A 23,016-nucleotide genomic window follows, 5' to 3' on the forward strand; every position below is an offset into this window, starting at 1 on the left:
TCAGATGTCCGTGACGGCGGCCGCCCCTCCCGCGCCCCCCCCCCCCTCAGGGCCGGGCCTGAGATCAAGCAGCAGTACTCAGGGGTGGGCAGACGCGCCCGCCCGCCTACCGTATTCACCGTGATGGGCAGTCTCGGCGGCGGAGCGGACCGGATCTGGGTCGAGCGACGGTGACTCTTGAGGCGGCAGGAAGAGGAGAGGTATGGACAATAGAGTGCTTGTGCGATGGCAAAGAATAGAAAATGGACCCTGTTTCAGCTGGGATAACTGACGAGATCCACAAATCAGGGGGCGGTTCCCATGCTGTTTTCACACGGTCAACTCCAGTTAGTCTCTATGAACGGTGGGGCCATTGTTAGACTTCTCAATAATTAGATTACAAGTGTGCGGGAAAAAGGTACCAAATAAAAAAAAAGAGGGAAACAATGGCGGGAGAAGGTTACAGATCCAAATATATTATAGGCCTTGGAAAAGATGGTGGGAGCCAGAAAAAAACAAAAAAAGTGATTACGCTGAGTTTAAATTAAAAATATGGTTATTAGTATTAGATCCAAATTAAATGAATATTTGGGATTGTAAATAGATTCAAATGAAAAAGTTATCTATAGTTTATAACTTTTCGAGATCTACAACTTTGCTTTTGGTCAATTACCCATCCGAGGTCATACGAAAAATTGGAATTTCAAATGTGAAAAGTACTACAACTTTGGTATAATGTTCATCTTCATTGCAAGCAGGGCCGGCTCACGGTTTTCAAAGGCCACATGGCGAGCCAGATACTATAGGCCCTTTAGATTAAGTATTTTTTATTTGTAATGGTAACTAAAAAGAAGGTATAAATTCTAATAATATATGTAATTTATGAAGAATAATGCCAATATTACAAACAAAAATGATAGAAATATAAAACTAGAATTACCTGCAACCTGCTAGAGCGCTAATGCTAGCGCCTAGGCAGTAGATGCTCGCGTGGGCTATGGTGCCGCCACGCCAACCGGCCTGTGTTTGCATGAGTGCATTGGACTCTGATCTCCGGTGTCGGTGTCGGGTCGTCGTCTAGAGAAGGAGAACACCCGATGTCGGGTCCAAGCGAAAGCAGATGAAAACAAAACACCAAACATCGAGTCACGATCGCGGCGTGGAAGGGGGGAGTCCATAAGACCGGGCGCTACTCGGACCCCGAATGGATCTATCACAGAAGGCATGATGAGCTACTTTCTTCTTAGATGGGCCGAAAATAAGAAGTTAGATTGGCCTAATATATCAATTTGTGGTACATATAAAAAATAGGAACACTTTTTTAACATGGATCAATTTTCCAAAATCAAAAGATTATTCCGTCATGTGTGATAGTTTGATTGCCAGTCACACGTGGGGACTCCTAACATTTGCCGAAAAACCTGCATGCCTGGGCTCGTATACTCCGAATTGAGTCAAGTACTACTACCTAGTACCTATAACATACTAGATGTTGGGCCCCCCTCCTCCGTGAGCCCGGGCTATCGCCCCGGCTGCCCTCCCCCTTAAGCCAGCCCTGATTGCAAGTCATATAAGAAAGTTACGAAGTTTTTTGTGCACCCCATAACAAGGTTCTGAAATAAAAAATGTCAATGACCTACTTTTAAACACAAATATGTGTGTAGTCTAATGGTAGAGAAGAGTTTATCATGTTGGGGATCGTGGGTTCGAACCTGTGTCTTGCCCCTTTTTTGTCGACAGCTCCTGTGTATATTATTTTATTAATCATCTACCTCATACACAGCGCATCAAAAGAGCTTGCTTGTTGTAAAAAAAAATTAAAAAAAAACACTAAGTCCCGCATAGCTGACAAAGGCACATAGGAGTGCGGATATGCTTCCAACGGTTTAGTAAACGTTGCTGTCTTAGCGGATATGCTTCCAATGGTTTAGTAAACATTGCTGTCTTATTCCTTGCAACAAATAAATTATGTGTTGCCATCTATCCGTTGCAAAAGGGGGTGTCAATTTGTAGTGCCGGAAGCTGCAGGGTCTCCCATTAGTACCAGGGTCTCCCATTAGTACCATGTGATAGCCATCACTCATTTGCCCAAGGAATGCGGACACTAGGGAAGTATCTTCCTACTCTACCAGGCCAAACCCATATAAGCTTCGTGGTTGCACTGTTGCCGAGAATACACCTTAAGGCCCATGACTCGGTCCTTAATATCTACAGTCGGTACATACCACACAGCCATGTTGTCGCCACAACCATCCAATCAATCCAACTACATACGCCACGTGATGTCGCCACATCACACACCCCATCAACATTATCAGGATTAGCCAATCCAACAATTGAGCATCATTACATGTGAAAAGTACGAACTCCCATCCCGACACGCATAGCATGACTCTACCCTTTACCCGACTGACCAACAGGCATCAAGGAATATTTGGAATCTAGTATGATCATATGTGGGTTTCATATTATATGCATGCAACCATATGACATGTCTAATATGGGTTCCAACGTGGTCAAGGACACTTGCCTTGGTCTTCTGGCACAGGCTCAAGGTCGAAGTTGTCGAACGCCAGGTCTTGGAAGCTCACGGGCGGATCTTCTATGCACACCATCACATGGAATAACAAGCATAAAATTAAAACAATACACCAATCAAATATAAACAGAGAAGAAAGCAGCGTTGGAGGCTAGGGTTTGTTGCAACGAACGCGTGGGCACAAGGATCGCCGTGATCGGACATCGGATGACCAAGCTACGGCGCTTTAAAGAAGCTAGGATTTCTACAGAAAAGCGCACTAAAGGCATAATTAAATACCCTAATTAAGGTCTAGGTGGGCTATTCTGAAAAGTGCTGTTGATTAGACAAGTAATTAAACAGATTAAAAGCTAAACTAAAAACCCTGAAAAGCCTAGGGCAAAAACCCTAATTTAAAACCCTAACTCGCAAAAAGAGAAAAAGAAAGGGTCAGAGAGGGTTTCTCGGGCCGAATTGAAGAAAACGGCCCATAGGATGCGAGCTTGCGGGCCGGGGAGAAGGGCGGCATGAGGACAGTGGTAGTGGGCCGGGGCAGGCGGCTCGGGGTGGGCCGCGGCGCGCACACGCGGAGGCCCGCGGGGGCAGGCGGCCCAGCGGAAAGGTCGCCTTGGGGGGGATGGCGGCCCACGGCGTGGGGCGGCCCAGCCGGGGAGCTCCTAGGCCGGCGTGGGGCGCGGCCCAGCAGCGGGGCGGTGGCTGGCGCCATTCGCTTGCTAGGCGGTGGCGGTGGCGCTGCAGCATGGTGCGACGGCATGGGGATGCAAAGCGCGGCGCGGCGTGCGAGCGCGGTGCGGGGCGTGGCGCGTGCGCGGTGCGGGGGTAGCAGCGCAAGTGGCGGCGTGGGCACGAGCACGGGTGCACGAGGTAGCGTTGGCCATGAAGCTCGGGTGGCAGCTCACCAGGCGAGGCGGCGATGAGGCTCCGGCGGCGGCGATTGGAGTGGGTGGTGGCTAGGCCGATGTGGGGAGGCGCGCACCTGGGGAGGAGGGGTGGTATTTATGGGCGCGCACGTCGAGGGGGTGGTACGCACGCCAAGGCCAACTCGGCCTTGGTTGGCAGCGGCGGTGGCGCCCTCGTGGGCTGACTGGGGTGGCCCACTAGGGTTTGCAGTGGGGGGTGGTTTGGGCTGGGAAGGCCCGGCTGCGGGTGAGTCGGTGGGCCGAAAGGGGAGGGGGGGGGCTAGCGGCCTGGTGGGGGGAAGGGAAAGGAAGCCCGGGCAAGCGTGCTGGGCCGGGAAAAAGGGGGCGGCCTAGGTGGCTTGGGTGGAGGAAGGGGAAGCCATGTTGGGCCGGGAAAGGAGGTGCAGCCCAAGGGGAAAAAAAGAAGAAGAGGAAAAGAAAAAAAAGAGAAGCTTTTGGGCCAGCTGGGAGGGATGAAGGGTTTCGGCCCAAGAAGAAAAGAAAAGCTTTTTATTTTTTTCAGAACACAAGAACAATCAAAAGCCCCCGAAACAAGAACCAGCCAACTCCTAAAATTTCCCAGGAAACTCTGGAAAATTCCTAGAACCTTAGCGAACCTAGGAAAAATTATTTTTGCTTATGAAAATTAGTCCAGGGGAGTGAGGGAGGGCGATTTGAACTGCCCGAGAGGAGACGGTGATTACAATGGTATAGTGGCGCTGGGTGGGTGTATGAGCTCTATGGGGGGTGCTGAGTGCTACTGGGGTTCACACTCACTCAAGCTCTCAACGCGCCCACCTGCCACCACTCGTCTCCATGTCGCTGCCTCCCTTTATATAGTCGTTTAGGGGGGCCGGCACATTGCATGGAGGAGCGTGCGTGTCAGGCGGGTCACGTGGTTTCTCTCCACTTGCAGCTGTCCTGACGGGATTCGTTAGGAGGCTCTGTCTTATCCCTGCAGGTCGGGCGTCTTGGTTGCTGGGCCGGTCACCGAGGCCGCCAGGTCGGGTGCCTTGGTTACTGGGCCGGTTGCCGTGGTCGCTTGGTCGGGCCTTTCTCATGAGTTTGACTGTCTCTGGTCGATCGTGATGTCGTCTCACCAAACGCCTTTCTTCCTAGCCATGATGATGTTGGGTAACTTGGACTGTCGGGCAGGAGTCACGTCTTCTGGCTTCCGTTTCGTCTTGCCGCTGTCAGAGGCATTTAATGCGCCGCCTGCGGCACATTTCTTTGGGTTCATTTTGAGCCCAAACCTTCGAGTCCGTTCCAAAACTTGGCGCAGATCTTCTAGGTGCCCCCCAGCTGATTTGGACTTGACCACAACATCATCAATATAAATCTCTACCAGTTTGCCGATGAGATCATGAAAAATGTAATTCATGGCACGTTGGTACGTTGCACCGGCATTTTTCAGTTCAAAGGTCATAACCAAGTACTCGAACAAACCGACTGCGCCTGGTACTCTGAACGCGGTCTTGTTCACATCTTCCGGGGCCATGAAGATCTGGTTATAGCCGGCATTGCCATCCATAAAACTGATCATTTTGTGGCCAGCAGCTGCGTTGATCAATGTCTCTGCAACAGGCATCGGGTATTCGTCCTTCGGCGTCGCTCTGTTGAGATCTCTAAAATTGACGCAGACACGCCATCGGCCATCCTTTTTTTGCACCGGTACCACACTGGAGATCCATTCTGTATACCGGCACGGCCTGATGAACCCAGCATCCAACATCTTCTCCACCTCTTTCTTGACTTCTTCTAGGACTTCGGCCTTCATCTGTCGTGCTCGTTGCTGGAACGGCCGAAACCCTTTCTTGAGCGGGAGCCGATGCTCGACGATGCTTCTATCCAGACCGGGCATCTCAGTGTAGTCCCATGCGAAGCAATCCCGGTACTCTTTCAGCAGTGCAATCATCTCCTCCCGCAAGGCCGGATCCAACTTCTTGCTGATAAATGTCGGTCGTGGCTTATCCCCAGGACCGATGCCAACCTCTTCCAAATCATCAGCTGACGTGAACCCGTATCTTAGTTTGCCGTCATCTGAAAAACCAGCTGCGAACGTAGGCGAGTCCTCGTTATCCTCAAGATCAGCGGCAAACACAGAGAGATGACAAGAAAAATTATTTGGCCAACCGCATGTGCTGGCCGTTTCTGTACTTCCATTATCATTCGAAATCAAATAGTCGATGACTAGCCAACTGCCAGAGCAGGCCATCGTGTGTACATGATGTAACAATTCCGAACCCAAACAGGATTTTTCTATTTTTTGGGGCCGGTCGTTGGGACCGGCCTCTCTATCTCTATTACATCCCGTGGCATGCCAGGATGCGTCTACTCTGTGAGGCCAGTGGATAAGACCAGCCTCAGTCCATTTTTTGTCGCTTCGATCCGATCACAATCTTCCAGGGCGATCCCTGAGATCGGCTCTTGTCCTTCCGCATCCCAGGCATTCATGTCTGCGAGCGAGACCTCGCTAGAGTCATCTGCACGGACCACCTCCACTTCATCGCCATCCCATTGGACGAGATACTAATGCATTGTGGAAGGGATACAACAGTTGGCGTGAATCCAATCCCTCCCAAGCAATACCATGTATGTACTTTTGCTGTTGATGATGAAGAACGAAGTCGGGATCATCTTGCGGCCCACTGTCAACTCCACATTAAGAACCCCCATTGCCTCTGATGGTTGTCCGTTGAAGTCATTGAGCATCACATTGGTCTTGATCAGATTGGCAGAAGAACGACCCAATCGGTGCAGCACAGAATACAGCATCACGTTGACTGCGGCGCCAGTGTCGACCAACATCCTGTTCACAGGCTTGCCATTGATGAAGCCCTTGAGATACAATCCCTTCAGGTGCTTGTAACTTTTCTCCTTGGGCTTCTCGAAGATGATCGGCTATGGGCCCAGATCCAGCTGCGCAATAGGCAAATCCTCCGGTTGGGGTGCCCGAAACTCTGATGGGAGCACGAACACCATGTTCACATCAGCCGATGGCTTCTCATCGGCTTTTGTCTGCTTGGGGCGCCACTCTTTTCTGGGAGGGTGCCTTTCCTCCCTTCGCGGTCGCCTGACTTGCTCCGCGAGATCCGGACGCGCCTTCCTCAGCACGTCAAGGTACTTTGCTTCTGTCTCTTCCAGATTGCTCAAGCGCTGCACTCTGCGCTTCTGGGAACGATTAAGCCCGTCAGGACACCACCGTGGACGATGGTACCTGTCTTCTTCTTCTGGCTCGGAAGCACCCCTGGATGGGCGCCTCACACGGTCATCATGACGTGTTCTGGGCCCTAAGCGCCGGAACACCGATGTCTCGTCCTGCTGGCGTCCTCGAGGCCTGCACTCCAAGCAATCATCTATAGTAGGCAATCGGCTCATGCCGGAATTCCAACAGTACCTGAAAAACGGGCAATGCCAGTGGTCGCGTATAGCCTGGCGCCTCCCCAGTGTCCTCCCCGTGCGATGCTCATACTCATTTTCTTCCGATTCGTATCGGCGGCGCAACTTGTACTGGTACTGGTACTTTTCTAGAAGCCGATTAGAAGCTGGAAGCTGGTTGCAGATGTGTCGCACTTGCTCTTCAGTCACATGTTGCGGTTCCAGCTTGTGTTCATCCTGCGGCCGTTTGCCAGAAGCGGCCTCTCTCCTCTGCTTGTCATGGCGGCGCATGGGTCCCACCATGTTGATCTGGAATGCCAAATCCTGGCCCTCGGATCCGAAACCTGATAGCTCCACCACATTAGCTTGTGGAAAGGGCTTTGTGTCGACCTTCATCGTGTGTTGAGCCAGGATTAATCGGCCTTGCTCGATAGCCGATTGTATCTGACGACGTAGCTCCTTGCATTCACCCGTGGAATGAGTGAACGAGTGGTGCCATTTGCAGTACAGCCTTCCTTGCAGCTCTTGTGCCGTTGGTAGCTTGTGATTCTCTGGGAGCTTCAGCTGTTTTTCTTTGAGGAGCAGATCAAATATCTGCTCTGCTTTGGTCACGTTGAAGTCGAAGCCCTTCACAAGCCCCTGCTGTTTGACCCACTTGCACGGGACGGGATTTGCCCCCCGAGTCCACTCTGCCACGGCCACTTCTTGCTCCTCACCAGAGTCATCAGATTCATCCGCCTGGGCCATGTTTACATGGCGCTTGAACTTGTCCTGGTACAGCTCAGGATGGTAGTGTTCATATGCTGTAAGCTTCTGCACCAGGTGCGCCAGGGACGTGAACTCCAACTAAAAAGCCAGATCCTTGATCGGCTTAGCGAGCCCCAGAACAGCCATATCAACTGCCTCCTTTTCTGTGATGCGTGATGAGTAGCATCGGTTCTTGACTTCTCTGAAGCACTGTACGTACTCGGAGACAGTTTCCCCACGCTTCTAACTGACTTGGGCGAGGTCGGCAATTCCAGCTTCAGCAGCCTCTGAGTGGTACTGGGTATGGAATTGATCTTCAAGCTGCCTCCAAGTTCGAATCGAATCCGGAGCCAATGACGCGTACCATCCAAAAGCTGGGCATGTAAGGGATTGGCCGAAGAACCGGACCCTCAATGGATCCGACACTGAGATCATCCCAAGCTGCGTTAAGTATCGGCTCACATGCTCGATGGAGCTGGCTCCTTCTGAGCCGTTGAACTTGGTGAACTCAGAGAGCCGATACTTGGGTGGCAGTGGGATCAAGTCGTAGTCACTTGGATACGGCTTGGAATAGCCTATCGCTTTCCTCTTGGGCAGGATGCCGAACTGGTCTCTCAGTATTGCACTGACCTGCTCCACACTAAGAACTCCTGGGGCCGATGGCTCAGCACACGGCCCAGTAGCGTACTTTGCCAGCCACGCTTGTTTCTCCGCGTCTGCTCCAGAAGCTCCTGGGTTTACCATCTGCACCGAGCGTGTTGGATTGACGCTATCAGGGATGTAGGCGCACGTGTAGCCATGCGGGATCTCCTTGGGTGGCTCGGTGAGGAATTGGCCTTCTCCAGGATCACCGCCGATCTTGTGGACGACGTAGATCGGTGAATTTTGTGGTTTTGGGGCCGCAAATGAGAATGGCAATATCGGTCTAGAATGCAGTGCAGCTTCCTCTATGTGACTCCCCAGGGTTGGTCCCGATGGAGAGTAATGGTTCTTGATTATCTCCTGGATGACGCGATGCGCCATGTGCTCGAGCTCGTTCATCAGACTATGAGAGTGCCGATGAAGCGTATGGGCCACCATGTAGTTCATCTCCTGACGCAGGGCTCTGGTGCGCTCTTCTGATGGCACAGACAGATCTACGTTGTCGAGAGCGCCTTCTGGTGAGAACCCCTTCCACCTGATGCCATGGTTGCGGGTCCTCTCAAAAGAGCCGATGAGATCGGCTTCCAGCAGAGCTTTGATCTCGTCATACTTCTTCTTGTGTTCAGGAGAGAGCTCTTCGTACGTGACGGTCTTGGGAGCGGGTTCTTGATCTTGAGCTCCAGTCATTGTTGCAGTGGACGTTGTTGGCGAGAAGTGTCCCACCGGGCGTGCCAGAATGTGTTGTCGGTCGAAACCCACCGGCGAGCAGCGACAGGCAATACGAAGAGCCGGGAGGTCGCCGGGGCGCTGGCAGGCACTGCTCCCTCGTCGACGGCCCACAATTCCGTCACGCGCCCAGAGAATGTGTGGAAAGCCGGGCGTGCCACCTGACCTATACCCAATCAGGAGGGTGCGAACGTGCTCCAAACAGTTTCCTGCGTACAAAGACATGTGTAAACGTAAGTCCGAGCCGTGGTCGGCTCCCCGGGACGACTCTTGCATCGGCTTTAAAGAGCCGATCGAGTCCCGGTGTCAGATTGGATCTGTATCTATCCGGATATTGATGAATAAAGCAAATAACTGTAAAGTTGTTTCAATTAAATCTAACTAATATAATCCACGATGGTAAAAGCTTCACTGCTAGATCGGAATATCCTACACGTGACTAGGCCAAATGAACGTAACAGATAACTAAACCATAACCCAAAACAGAGGCCTAAGAACTAGCAAGAGCCGATTCCCGGAACAATCCCTATCAAGGCTAAGATAAAGCATCTACTACACCACCGGATCATCCAATCCGTTTGCAAGGCCTAACCTAGCAGATATTACGCCAACTCTTAAGATAAGAGCAAACCATAACAGATTAGATCTACTAGACATAAAAGAAGCAGGGTGTTGCCTCTGTGCAACTAATTCTATGCGACAAGAACTAGCATAAGATTGAAACGTGACTGCACAAAGACAACATGATATTCGTAGATGATAAGCAACGAAGCACAACAGATCTACTAAAGCCATGCTACGAACATCAAGATAACTAGTACTACTCGCCATAAAAAACGCTTCAGTACGAGTAATACCAAGGTAAAATCAAGAACAATACTGCCCTGATCGCAAGAAGCGATCAGGGCAGCATGGCGCTTACTTGGATGAAACACTAGGATTAGGGGTGGCGATGCGCCGAGAGTTGTTGTTTGCGAGACGTGATGACGCTCTCTCTTCATGAATAGCATAGGGTACATATTTATAGTCCGGAGACTTGTGAAACAATCTAAACTAATCTTGTCCCGATCGGACTCTATCTCTAATCTTAAACTAAATCTAAGGATACATGGCCCATGTGGCCCAGATGCTCACGCAGGAGCCGATTTACAAGTCTTCTTCAATCTTCTGCTTTAAGCTCATCTTGCTTTCGGCCCATAAATTACTCCTGTTAATTTATGGCGATAACACACACGCCGCGTGGACAGCCGGATGTCGCCGTGCATGTCGTGCGTGCTGCCCAAAGACGACTGGCCAACCTCGTGTGTCTCTCTCCCACGCGCTCACTCGCCCATTCACTCGCCTCCTACCTCACTCTGTCCGTCTAGACGCGCGTCCGAGCAAACCATTTTGGATGACTATTCTGATATTTCCACGTATCAAGTTCAACCCTATATTCAGATTTGGTGCAATGCTCAAAGGCTCACTTGTAGAATAGAATTTTGATCTTTTGCAAGTCATGACAACTCAAGAGATGATTTTCTTGCATCTATATGTTCTTGAATATATACATGTGAATGTGGCACATCTGAAATCTTCCTTTTCAGATCCATTTCAGATTGTGTATGTGTCACAAATGTCTTGCCTATTGCTGAAATGTATCTTCTTTTGCAAAACTCATGAGTGTATGTATTGCCTTCATGAACTATTCCTATGTCATGAGTTAATGGTGCATATATACACACTTGAAGAGTCACATTTGTTCCAAAATTTCAGAATTAGAGTTCAAGTTGCTTGATCAACTAGAGTGTAGAGTTTCACTCCTTGTTAACTCTAAAATGTAAGGGTGTGGTGCTTTCAAAAATTTGTGCCCTTGTCTTACAAGTGAGAAGTGACATTCAAGAGTTCATGTTTTGTTTCAAATTCAAAATGTGGTTCAACCATCTTGAGGATCTAGACTACTTGTTCCCTTCTTTTGTAGCTTAGGATCTCTATATTGTTGCCTATGCAATTCTTGGTCAATATTTGTGCAAAATGAGAGGGTACACTTCACAATTTCAGATTTTGTTTCAAAATTTCAGAACTTGGTGTATGCTGATTTCAAGTTACACTTTGAACCAAATGCAACCCAAATGTCAACTATTATGTCTATTCGCATTCCAAAATTAGTGGCACTTGTATACTTAATTGTTGGGCAAATTCATGAACTTTAAATCAACTTAAATCATGTAACTTTGTACGATGGTACTACGTGCAACGCCAGAAGCCCTCGACACTTCCGGTGCCGTACTTGAACAGGATCCAGAAGGGCTGTACGAGGAGCCAGACGCAGTTGCACCCGAGGAGCCCGAAGCCGCTAACACTGACTGGTCTTCTTCCTCCTCTTTCCCGGCAACTCAAGGCAAGCCCCGGTGCATATTTCCATTGCTAAGCTAGGATTTATATATATGCTATATCATCTGTCATATTATACATGTATGTGCATTTACGTGGTCTAGGCATTGATTGGAACCCACATGCATGATCCATCCCTTTTACTTGTACCTATCCTATGGTAGATGTATAGGTTGCGAGTTAATGCAATGCTTAAACGGTAGAAGTCGACCGTTGGTTGTCGGCCAATGTTCGCGCGATATAGGTTCTTTTCCGACTTTTGGAATCATGAATTTATGAATCTGGTAGAAATGTTTAAATTGATGATTGGGACGAGTGCACGACTTAGTATGGAACCCCGTTCGCATACTAGCCTCGTTCGATCGCATAAGGACTGGACGCGACGTTGCCTGACACCAAGATTAGAGGTGTGTACCAATCACATACTGTCTATGGGGACATGAAACCTACGTAACTCGGTGGAGGGTTCCGAAGAAGAAGACCGGTACGCGCTGAGCTTGACGTGGACCGGTAGGCGGGGTAGTATGACGCGGAAGCCTGTGTAGGGTGGTTCGAGGCCCCCCACGAGGTGGAGTCAGTGCCCCGGGCAAGGCGGTACCGTGGCTGATTCATAACTCGCGGGTAAGTGAACAGTGGCCATGTGCATGGAGATGCCGTGTCGTGTGATTGGGTCTGTCTTGCAAGACTTGAAAATCGATTCGAATAGCCGTTCTCTCGGCAAAGAGTAACTTGGTTCCTCTGCATACTCGTAGTAATAACTTGAATATGATGATGATGAGATGAGGTGATCATGAATATTTTATGTGTTGATATTATATTCCTGGATGAACTTGTCTGATATAGAATCAGGTGCAAAACCTAGATGATAGATAAACTACTGAAATTGCTGCTAAAACTGAAATTAAGGATCAATGCTTAGTAAGCAGTAGGCTCTCTAGGTCAGCTACCACCAAATAAGCCTTTCATATCCTTGAGAGTCGGACCGTTGTAATTATAGGTCCTAGTCGGGTAAGACTTGCTGAGTGTCCCCACTTAGGCTTGTTGCTTTTATTCTTTAGGCTTCACAGGTCTAGAAGGCTTTATGCATTACTTTGGCGAAGATGGTTACTGGTCATGGAACCCCTACCAGTCGTGAGCTTGAAGTCTCCTTGTGTGTGTCTGCAGATGCAAGTCTCGTGGGCTGAGGCTTGTAGTCTTAAGTGTTGAGTTGTACTCGTGTTGTAGTCGATGTTTGTAATCCTTGTTTAAGGTTAAGACTAGCTTCCGCTGTGTTTTCAAGAACTTTGTTGTAATTTGGAACGCTTGCATGCGTTAAGGATGTTGTAATATTACGTTGTGACATGTTGTGATGGTGTAATCGATCGCCTTCGTGCGGTTATGTCTGTAACTCGGTCCTGCTACGGGCAGGGAGCCCACAGATCGCTCCCCCGATCAGGGCGCGGTTAATTTCCTTAATTATCCCGTTAATTACCTTCATTATCCCGTTAATCTTGGGAGGGATGGAGATCAATCCTAACATTCTCCCCTTTGATCTCTTCTTCTTTTCTTTTCTTTAGATTCTAACTTGTAGTAGATCAGCACACCAAGACCAATGTATTATGGCGACCAGTTACATATCGTTGAACACATTGACTACAGTGCGCCTTTCCATCTTGAGCCAGAAAACTTTATCTTCTTGTGGGGAGTGGTCGTTTGTATTGACCCCTAATCTAGGATTATAGGTTCTCCCTTAAACACATGCCGGCTACGTGTTCCTTGAACAAGTTGGGCGGGAGTCCCTTAGTTAGCGGATCCGCGAGCATTCGCTCGGTACTTATATGCTCTAGCTTTATTGTTTGACCTTGGATTTTCTCCTTCACAACATAGAACTTTATGTCAATGTGTTTGGCAGCACCACTTGACTTATTGTGGGAGTAAAATACTGGGGGCTCATTATCGCAGTACAGCTTTAGTGGGTTTTCAATGCTGTCGACCACTTTCAACCACCCGGGTATGAACTTCTTTAGCTATTGTGCCTGCCCGGTAGCCTCGTAGCATGCTACAAACTCTGCGTACATCGTGGATGATGCAACAACTGACATTTTGGAGCTTTTCCAAGAAATAGCTCCACCAGCTAGGGTGTATATGTAGCCCGATGTGGACTTCTTAGTGTCTCTACACCCAGCCCAGTCTGCGTCTGAATAGCCCACGACTTCGAGGGTATCTGACCTTCTATAAGTCAGCATGAGGCCCTTTGTTCCTTGCAAATATCGCAAGGTTTTCTTCACTGCTTTCCAGTGTTCAATTCCTGGGTTCTTTTGATATCTGCCAAGCATCTCGGTAGCGGAAGCTAAGTCAGGGCGTGTACATACTTGAGCATACATGATGCTTCCGACAGCTGAAGCGTACGGTACCGACTTCATCTGGTCCACTTCATATTGGTTCTTGGGGCATTGAAATTCCCGAACTTATCGCCCTTGACTATTGGAGCAGGCATCGCCTTGCAGGCATGCATACTGTATTTTCTTAGTATCTTTTCTATGTAAGCCTCTTGGGGTAAACCCAACACTCTCTTGTTTCTATCTCGATGAATCGTTATGCCTAAGACATATGATGCTTCACCAAGATCCTTCATGTCAAAGTTTGAGGATAGAAAACTTTTGGTTTCTAACAGCATATTTTTGTCGCTACTAGCTAATAGAATGTCATCTACGTATAGTACTAGGAAAATGAATTTTCGTTCCTAAACTTTGCATAAATGCAATTGTCCTCTTCGTTTTATTTGAAACCAAATTTTCTTATGGTTTCATCAAACTTTAGAAACCACTGTCTAGATGCCTGTTTAAGTCCATAGATGGACTTCTTCAAACGGCATCCCATGCTTTCTTTTCCTTCCACAACAAAACCCTCGGGTTATTCCATGTAAACATCTTCAAATAGGTCACCATTAAGGAACGCTGTCTTGACATCCATCTGATGCAGCTCTAAATCAAAATGAGCAACTAGTGCCATAATGATTCTAAAAGAATCTTTTGTTGACACAGGAGAAAAGGTCTCATTATAATCTATGCCCTCTCTCTATGTGAACCCTTTAGCTACAAGTCTAGCTTTGAATCTCTCAAGGTTCCCATTGGAGTCACGCTTTGTTTTGTAGACCCATTTACAGCCTACTATTTTGGCTCCTTTGGGAATCTCTTCGAGATCCCACGCTTTGTTTGGACTCATTGACCTCATCTCATCCTCCAAGGCAGTCAACCACTCAGATGAGTTCGGTCCCTCCATTGCTTCCTCAAAAGAGGTAGGGTCTCCTTCTATGGTGACTTCTTTACTTGTATAAACTTCATAGTCGTCAGGAATAGCTGACCTTCTTGCTCTTGAAGATCTCCTAAGAGGTTCTTGAGCTACTTGAGTTTCTATTAATGGAGGCTGCTGGGGCTCTGCTGTTGGTTCCAAAGATGGCTCCTCAACTGATTCACTAGTTGCAGCAGGAGTTCGCACCACCACAAGAATAGTGGGGGCCGCTTCTTCGCTTACTGCAACAGGTGTACTAGTTCCCACAGCAAGGGTTGCAACAACGGTTTGAGGCGCTGGTGCAGCCGCAACAGGTATCGAGAAGTACGGTTGTTCCACCATTGTGGTTGGTGTATGTATTATCTTTTCTTCTAAGTTTATTTCTCGGGGTACCATGCTCCCCTTGAGCATTTCATCTTCCAAAAACACCGCATGTCTTGTTTCCACAAACCTGGTGTGTCTGTCTGGACAGTAGAATCTGAAACCTTTTGATCTATCAAGATAGCCAATAAAATGACAGCTCACTGTCTTGGCGTCCAGCTTTCCAATATTTGGATTAAATACTTTTGCCTCAGCTGGGCAACCCCATATATGTAGATAGTTGAGTGTGGGTTTCTTTCCAGTCCACAACTCATACGGGGGCTTGTTTACTGCTTTGCTAGGTACACGGTTAAGCAAATGAATGGCGGTTTTTAATGCCTCCATCCATAAGTTAACAGGTAAGGTGGAATGGCTAAGCATGCTTCGCACCATATCCATTAAGGTGTGGTTCCTCCTTTCAGCCACTCCTTTTTGTTGTGGTTCGCCTAGCATTGAGTATTGGGCGACTATGCCATTTTCCCGAAGAAATTTAGCAAAAGGTCCTGGTATTTGACCATAGGGGGTGTGTCTACCGTAGTATTCTCCCCCACGATCCGACCTTACTACTTTGATCTTTAAGCTATGCTAATTTTCAACCTCAGCTTTAAATATTTTAAACTTTTCTAAAGCTTCAGATCGCTCTTTGATTGGATAAATATAGCCATAGCGTGTAAAATCATCTTAAAAGTTATGAAAGAATCGAAACCATCCACCGTTTTAACCGAGAAAGGACCACAAATGACTGTGTGGATGAGTTCCAAAACTCCAGAACTTCGCTTGGCATTTTTCTTTATTGTCTTTGCAAATTTGCCCTTAATGCATGAGACGCATTGATATAGATCTGAGAAGTCTAATGGTTCAAGAATTTCTTCTCCAACCATTCTTTCAATTCCCCCCCCCCCTCGAAATGTGGCCTAAGCGATGGTGCCACAATTTCGATGACTTCTCACTATCACCTCGCTAGCGCTTGGTGCAAAATTGCTTTGTACTTGAGGAGTCTATCACATTCACATCATTGATTTCAGAAAGTAAATACAACTTGTCACACAAAACAGCATGAGCGAAATCAACTTTATTGAAACTTAACACACATCGCGCATTACCAAAATGGCAATGAATGTTTTGGGCATCCAAACAAGAAACTGAAATTAAGTTCCTCCTTAACGAGGGAACGTACAGAACATCCTTCAAAATTACAGAACCATTGGAAAATTTTAAATTAATGTCTACAATGGCTTCTGCATCTACTTCTACCCTATTGGCGACTTTAATTCTTCTTGCGCCGTTTGGCAGGGTCCTCTTTGTACTTAATCTCTGTAAAGAGTTTACAATGTGCACAGTGGCACTAGAGTCAATCCACCAAGTATTTGGGGAATATTCTAAATTCAGGGACTCATCTACGAAAGTAATCTGTTCTATACCTTTTGGGAGTAGCCACTTGAGGAATTCAGGGCAATCCTTCATGACATGGCCCTTCTTGCGACAGCGCCTACACTGGTCGCTGTCCACCTGCACAACAGGTGCCTTCCCCTTGTTGTCCTGTGGAGGCCCCTTTGGTTGCTGATGTTGAGGAGGCTGTTGAGCTCCCTTTCTCTTGAACTGCTTCCTCCTAGGGCCATTCTTGACCATATGAACACTGTCATTGCCTCGCTGAGACTTGAGGCGCTCTTCCTCTTGGACACACATGGCCATGAGGTTCTCTAGTGTCCATGTTTCAGGCACCACTTGGTTGTAGTTGATCGTGAACATGGAAAACTCTTCGGGCAACGATTCAAGAATCGTATGCACCACTAGCCTATCAGGGAGGGGAATGTCATGATCTTTTAACTTTGAAGCCATGTTGCCAAGCTTCATGATGTGGTCGTGTATGCCAGAAGAACCATCATACTTCGTGCTAAAGAAAAAACGCATGAGGGCACTGGCATTCGCCTTTGAAGAGCCAGTAAACTGACTCTCTACTCTCTTGAGGTACTCCTTAGCGGTAGCACACTCTGGAATCGTCCCCTTGATAGGATCCGATATGGTTTGCTTGATGAGTAGGAGATATTTCCTGTTCGACATATCCCACTTCATACGACCAATGTCGTAAGCCATCTTGAGGTGCTCATAGTTTTCTACCCCCGATGATGGGCTCAACGGGTCGATCAACTATTAGGGCATAGTCCAGATCGGACAACCCCAAGGCAGCCTCAATGCTATCCCGCCACTTCGGGTAATTGCTCCCATTTAGGGGCTCTATGGTGCTCATGAAGGTCAACAGGCTAGCATTATTGGATCCTTCAAAACAAGTATGACAAAACTTTATTAGTAACAAAACTTGAATAAATGATATTTGCATGAGAGAAAACAACGTTGATCAATAATCAAACATGCACATATCACAAAAATTACTTTGCTCTACGTCCAAAATCACCGTTGGGCAAAATTTGGAGAAGAACATAAAAACTTGAAAAACATATCAGATGGTCATGATAATATTGCAATTAAGGCTGGTCTAAAACAATAATATCATGTCTAAATTCAATATACTGTTCTAACTGAAAATTCGCGTTGGTTGCATTTCAATTACAATAATAAACAACTTTTAAATAGCAGCGGAAACTATAAGCTATATGTACTTTGCATGAATAAACATGCCAATTTACTTTTGCAATAGAATGATCTTGAAAAACACTTCACTGTTCTCAGAGAAAATTACTTGAAAAAGTACTAAAACACTTCACTGTTCTCAGAGAAAAATTTCTTGAAAACAGTACTTCATCCATGTATTAAACAGTATTGAAAATAGTACTAATACCTGCAAAATACATGGAAGAAAAACTAAAGGAAAAATTTTACTATGGCCTAGTGGCCGGCCCAACGCGCAACCGCGCGGGCGCGCAGCCCAGCAGGAGCAGCGCGGGCCAAGTCGGCCCAACAAGTGCAGAGTTGCTTCTGGCCATCAGATCGCATCCAACGGCCGAGATTCATTTTCTAGATGCATAAATACCGAAAAAAGGAAAACCCCAAAACCCTAGCTTATTTTCCTTTCCTTTCCTTCTCTCTCACCGCCGTTTTCTCTCTGTGCCCGCCGATAATCGGCTCCGGGAGCCACAGCGCCGCCTGCCGGGCCTCTCGCCGGTGCAGTGTGCACCCGAGGGTGAGCGCGCCGCCGTCGAGCGCCCCTGCGGTGGCGCCTCTTTCTTTCCCGCGCGGCGGCGGCGGCGACTAGGCGGTGGCGGCGCGCTGCTCGCGCGCCCGAGAGCCGGCCTGCGGACTGGCTGCGGGCTGGAGGCTAGGGGGCGGCGGCCTGGCAGCGGCGGCGGGCGAGCGGCTTGCCTGCGCGCCCGAGAAGGCCTGGCGGCGGCGGCGGCGGAGCGCGGCGTGGCGCTGAGCGCCGGCGGCCGGGTGGCACCCGCCCTTTCCTGGGCCGCTAGCAAGGGCGGCGCGCAGGTGAGCTTCCTGTCCTTTTCTTTTTTTTATGTATCTTCAGATCTGATTTTGGGAAGAGGTTTTGGGTTTTCTTTGCCTCGATCTATACCGATTCGCTAGGGTTAGACTCCAAAGCCTTGGCTCTTGATACCATTGATGGATTTTGGACTTTGATCTAGGAGTCTATACACTAGGAATTAGAGACTATAGAATAGGGTTCTTGGTTATACCTTCCTCGGAGGACGACGCGACGGCCGGAGTTGTAGACATGGCGGTGGCGTCGTGTTCAGGGGCGGTGGAGGCGTCGTGTTGTTGCCGTTAGCCCCTGCGGTGTCCCCGGCGTCGCCACCCACTCCTGTCGCGTCACCGGCGTTGGCCGGCGGGTTCGTCATGGCCTTCTTCCCTTCACTTCGCGCTCTTCTAGATCGGGTCAGGGTTTGTGCATGAGAGTTGCGTACGGATGCGTTGGCGTCCGTGGCGGCCCTCTCTCTGTCTTTATAGTGCGGGTGAAAGGGGGGCCACGACCGACGGTAATCACGGATCGCGCCCCTGATCAGGGCGCGATTAATTTCCTTAATTATCCCGTTAATTACCTTCATTATCCTGTTAATCTCGGGAGGGATGGAGATCAATCCTAACACGCACTACTCATTCAAGGGGCAGTGACATCCATGGCTACTTCAGCTAGCTCTTATGCTTCCAAGAAGAAGGAAAATATTCTATGAATGAAGTGATGGGCCAAGTTCTTGCTTGTGGTACCAGTTACAAAACCATTTCATTGCATCTGAATTATTTGTAAAAAAGGAACAAAGAGAAATGTTCATGATCTTACCTACTAATGAGCTTGGGTTCAGTTGGCTTACTAGAAAGTATATGGCCAAGTATGGAAAGCAGTGATGGTCATGGTTGTGCTATGACTTGTATGATATGTTTTTTTCCAGAATGTGGGACACTCATGTATTTCTTATATTTTCAGATGCCAAAAAGTGAAAGTGACAATTCTAGTGATGATGGTGACCAGTTCTTTAACATAATCACCAAAGGTGCTAAACTTGCTGAGATCTATTGTGATTTGTACTTGCATAAGGCTCCACCAAGAGTATCAATTCAAACTGGAATTGGATGGATACAATAAACCATGAATACACTCGGAGAGTGCCACAAGATGCTTCGGATGAACAAAAAAATATTCCTTGATCTTCATGATGTGTTGGTTGAGAGGTGCGGGCTACAACCATCCAAATATATGAATACCTATGAGATGCTTGCAATATTCCTCTTTATTTGTTCCGGTTGTGAGTCCAATAGGAAGGGGTAAAATAGGTTCAAACACTCAGCTGAAACTATTAGTAGAGAATTCCATGAAGTGCTAGAGTGTGTGGTTGCAATGGTTGAACACTACTTGAGACCAACCAATCCTAATTTTTTCACTGTCCACGAGAGGATTCGGATTGATAAAAGAGCATATCCACACATCAAGGACTGCATTGGTGCACTAGATGGCACTCATATTCATGTCTCTCTTTCACGTGATGAACAAGTGAGGTATATTGGAAAGACAGGCATTCCTACTCAAAATGTGTTTGCTGTTTGTGATTTTGATATGCATTTCACCTATGTGGCTGCTGGTCAACCGGGGTCTTACCATGACACAAGTGTACTGTACCATGCATTTCAAGTACATGAAGAGCACTTTCCACATCCTCCACAAGGGAAGTACTATGTTGTAGATGCGGGCTATCCTAACCGCCCGGGATACTTGGCTCCATACAAAGGTGAAAGATATAATTTGCCCGAGTGGTATAGAGGTATGGAACCTAATAGTCAAAAAGAGAAGTTCACTCGGGTGCATTCATCTATTCGTAATATTATTGAGCAGTCATTTAGACTATGGAAGATGAAATGGCAAATCTTGTATAAGATGCCTAAATATTCAATGCTCACACAAAAAAAGATTGTTGTTGGCACTATGGTCCTCCACAATTTCATTCGTGAGCACTCAAGTGGTGATGTGGATTTTGCTAACTTTGATCGAGATCCTGACTTTGTGCCTACAATCCCGAATAGGTACAAAAAGTATGCAATGTGACCACATGCCTCTGATGATTCAACAACCGAAGCAAGCTTTCTTATCATGGATGCATTTCGTGATACAAGGTCAACATCTCTTTCTCTAGCTTGGAATTAGAATCTATGTTAGTTTAGAAGGTTAGATGAAGACAATGGCCTTGTAATATTTTAGTAATTTTGATGAATACAATGACTCATTTCAGTAACTTGGGCGAATATTTTAATTTCCTTTGATGAATTACAGCAAAAAATAATTACATACGCTTCATTATACTGAACAAACATACACTCAACTCAAACAGGAGTAAGAATGTCTTTCCACCCTCAAAAACACATTTTCTGGAGCTATGGACACCTATCTTGCCAAACACCACCAAAACTCCGGAGCAGAGTTGCTCCACCCTGCAGTTTTGGAGCAGAGCAGCTCCGAGGTGGAGTAGAGCCATGCTAAAGACGCCCTAAATAATATCTCGGACTCCTATGCAAAACCAGGCTGTTCTACCACAACATTATCGAGCCCAAGGGGCCGACCATGCCCCCACTTCCCTGTTATTTCTTTTCTTTTCTTTTCTTTCTTTCTTTCTTCCTTTCCTTTTTTTTGCCATGAGCTTACGTAAGATGCTAACAGATTATATTACTACCTCTCTTCTTAAATATATGACATTTAGAATAACAAATTTAGTTTAACTAAATATTTTATACTAAACATTATATATTTAAAAATAGAGGGAGTATATGTTTATGTAGAATTAAACCTAATTAACTTATTAGTAGGCTTGGCCACCCCATACTAATCCCAAGCTCCGGCACTGATCAAGCCTATGATTTATGTCAAACTTAGAAATAGTTCTAAATAAATACCAGTGTTAAAAATTCTTTAGCATAAATAGTTCAAATAGAGGGGAAAAACAAAAAAAAAGCTCTTTAACCACGTCAGCAACGGCACAAAGCCTGCCAGTCCACTCTCGAAAAGAAAAAAGCCTCCTCCAATCCACCCATCAGTTTGCTGCATGCTGCAAAATGTACTTATGTGTGAGGTTAACTGAATTCCAGGGTCCACGGCTCCACGCTGAGTCCGACACTGCCAATCCGTACGTAGCCGGCTATCCGATTCCGAACACAAAGTGGGACTGCTTTCCTTTTTCTGATTCATGCATGATCGCCCGGCACAAACCTGCCGCGCTCTCCATAAATATCAGAGAAGACCTGCACCGATTCTGCACTCATAGCACGACTCAACGTTGCATGCAAAGCCGCCGCACTGCATGCAAGCGCAGCATACCGTAGCCATCAGCGAAGCCATGGCACCTAGTCTCGACACGATGGACGAGGTCGACCTTGAGGCCGGGCACACCCCGCCGACGGTGGCACCGGCGGTGCCCCCGCCCGCCACCGCGACGACGAGCAACAAACCCTCGCGCTCGCGGCCGCAGAAGCGCCGCGGCGGCTGCTGCCGCCGCCTGGCCTGCTGCGCGCTGTTCGCCGTGGCGGCCGTCGCCGTGCTGGTGGGTACCGTCGCCGGCCTGTACTTCGCGCTGGACCCGAAGCTGCCCCGGTACACGGTGAGCGCGCTGAAAGTGACGGCGTTCGGCATGGACGACGAACTGACGGCGCGCGCCCGGTTCGACGCGTCGGTGCGGTTCGAGAACCCGAACCGCGCCATCGGCATCCTCTACGAGGAGGGCTCCAGCCTCACCGTGTGGTTCCGCGGCTACCGCCTCTCGGAGGGTGCGTTCCCGGCGTTCTACCAGGGCCACAGCGACATGGCGCTGGTGCACGTCACCATGAGCGAGGCGCGGCTTCGCGGCACGGGCGTGGTGGAGGCGATGCGGCACGTGAACGGCGCCGGCGGGGAGCTGCCGCTGGTGTTCCGCGGCGAGGTGCCCGTGCGGGTGAAGGTGGGGCGCCTCACCACCGCCAAGGTGACGCCCAGCGTCAAGTGCGACCTGGTGCTCGACAGGCTCAGAACCGAGGGCAGCGTCGGCATCAAGAACATGACCTGCAAGTTCAGCATGAAGCTCTGGTGATCCCGAATCGGACTTGGCCTAGATCATTCAGGAGTCACTAGCTAGTTAGAAACGGGGACACTGTTGATTGTACGTATATGCACACGGTGCAGAGGGTATTTCTATAGATGAAAGTTCGTTCCCACGGCGCACAGGGAAGCAGTCCACGTCGTCCCAAATTTGTACCAGCGTCCGATCTCATTTCGACGGCTTTGATGTCTTCTCGGTTGCCCGGCTAACTTTCCAACCGTTCACATATTCTGTGCCTGCTCAACACTGTATTTTCTAGCGTTCACACCGCGTCTGCACACCTCTGAGCTTTTTTTCTCAATATTTCTCCCCACGCGTTAGAAATTGAATGCTCACGGAAAAATATCTCCTCTAGAGACATCGGGGCCTCTCTCGGCAGCGTTTGCTCCTCCTCTACGGCCACAGGTCCAGGGCCGCCCTGGCCGCGGCGCACCCGCCGCCGCCGCCGCCCCCAAGCACGGCCTCCACCGGCCGCCGGCGCGCGTGCCGGTCCTGTCCGCGGCCCAGCCGCCGCCGCCGCCGCTGCGCCTGCAAGCGCGCGGGCGCAGCAGCCCCGCTGCTGCCGCCTCGGCGTCCGGCGCGGACG

At 48.4% G+C, this 23,016-nt stretch overlaps 2 protein-coding genes across 2 annotated transcripts; both read left to right on the forward strand.

The window, feature by feature from the left end:
- Window positions 1-17,105: 17,105 nt before the first annotated feature.
- Window positions 17,106-20,662, forward strand: LOC120656511. The gene is made up of 3 exons (XM_039934618.1): window positions 17,106-17,125; window positions 17,931-18,345; window positions 19,301-20,662. Exons 1-3 carry the CDS (start codon window positions 17,106-17,108, stop codon window positions 19,457-19,459), a joined length of 594 nt encoding a protein of 197 aa, XP_039790552.1. The 3' UTR covers window positions 19,460-20,662.
- Window positions 20,663-21,716: 1,054 nt separating this feature from the next.
- LOC120656518 (NDR1/HIN1-like protein 6) lies at window positions 21,717-22,421 on the forward strand. Its single transcript, XM_039934630.1, has one exon. The coding sequence runs from the start codon at window positions 21,717-21,719 to the stop codon at window positions 22,419-22,421; it is 705 nt and encodes a 234-aa protein (XP_039790564.1).
- Window positions 22,422-23,016: the final 595 nt, after the last annotated feature.

The sequence above is a fragment of the Panicum virgatum genome, chromosome 1K, assembly GCF_016808335.1.
Source record: "Panicum virgatum strain AP13 chromosome 1K, P.virgatum_v5, whole genome shotgun sequence".
NCBI classification, from domain to species: Eukaryota; Viridiplantae; Streptophyta; class Magnoliopsida; order Poales; family Poaceae; genus Panicum; species Panicum virgatum.

Bases quoted from the DNA above. Each gene is read 5' to 3' on its own strand.
- LOC120656511 (XM_039934618.1), top strand. From the start codon at position 17,106: ATGCTATCCCGCCACTTCGG. The intron at 17,126-17,930 runs GTAATTGCTCCC...CCAAAACCCTAG, and splicing joins ATGCTATCCCGCCACTTCGG to CTTATTTTCCTTTCCTTTCC. The intron at 18,346-19,300 runs GTGAGCTTCCTG...TTATATTTTCAG, and splicing joins CTAGCAAGGGCGGCGCGCAG to ATGCCAAAAAGTGAAAGTGA.
- LOC120656518 (XM_039934630.1), top strand. From the start codon at position 21,717: ATGGACGAGGTCGACCTTGAGGCCGGGCACACCCCGCCGACGGTGGCA.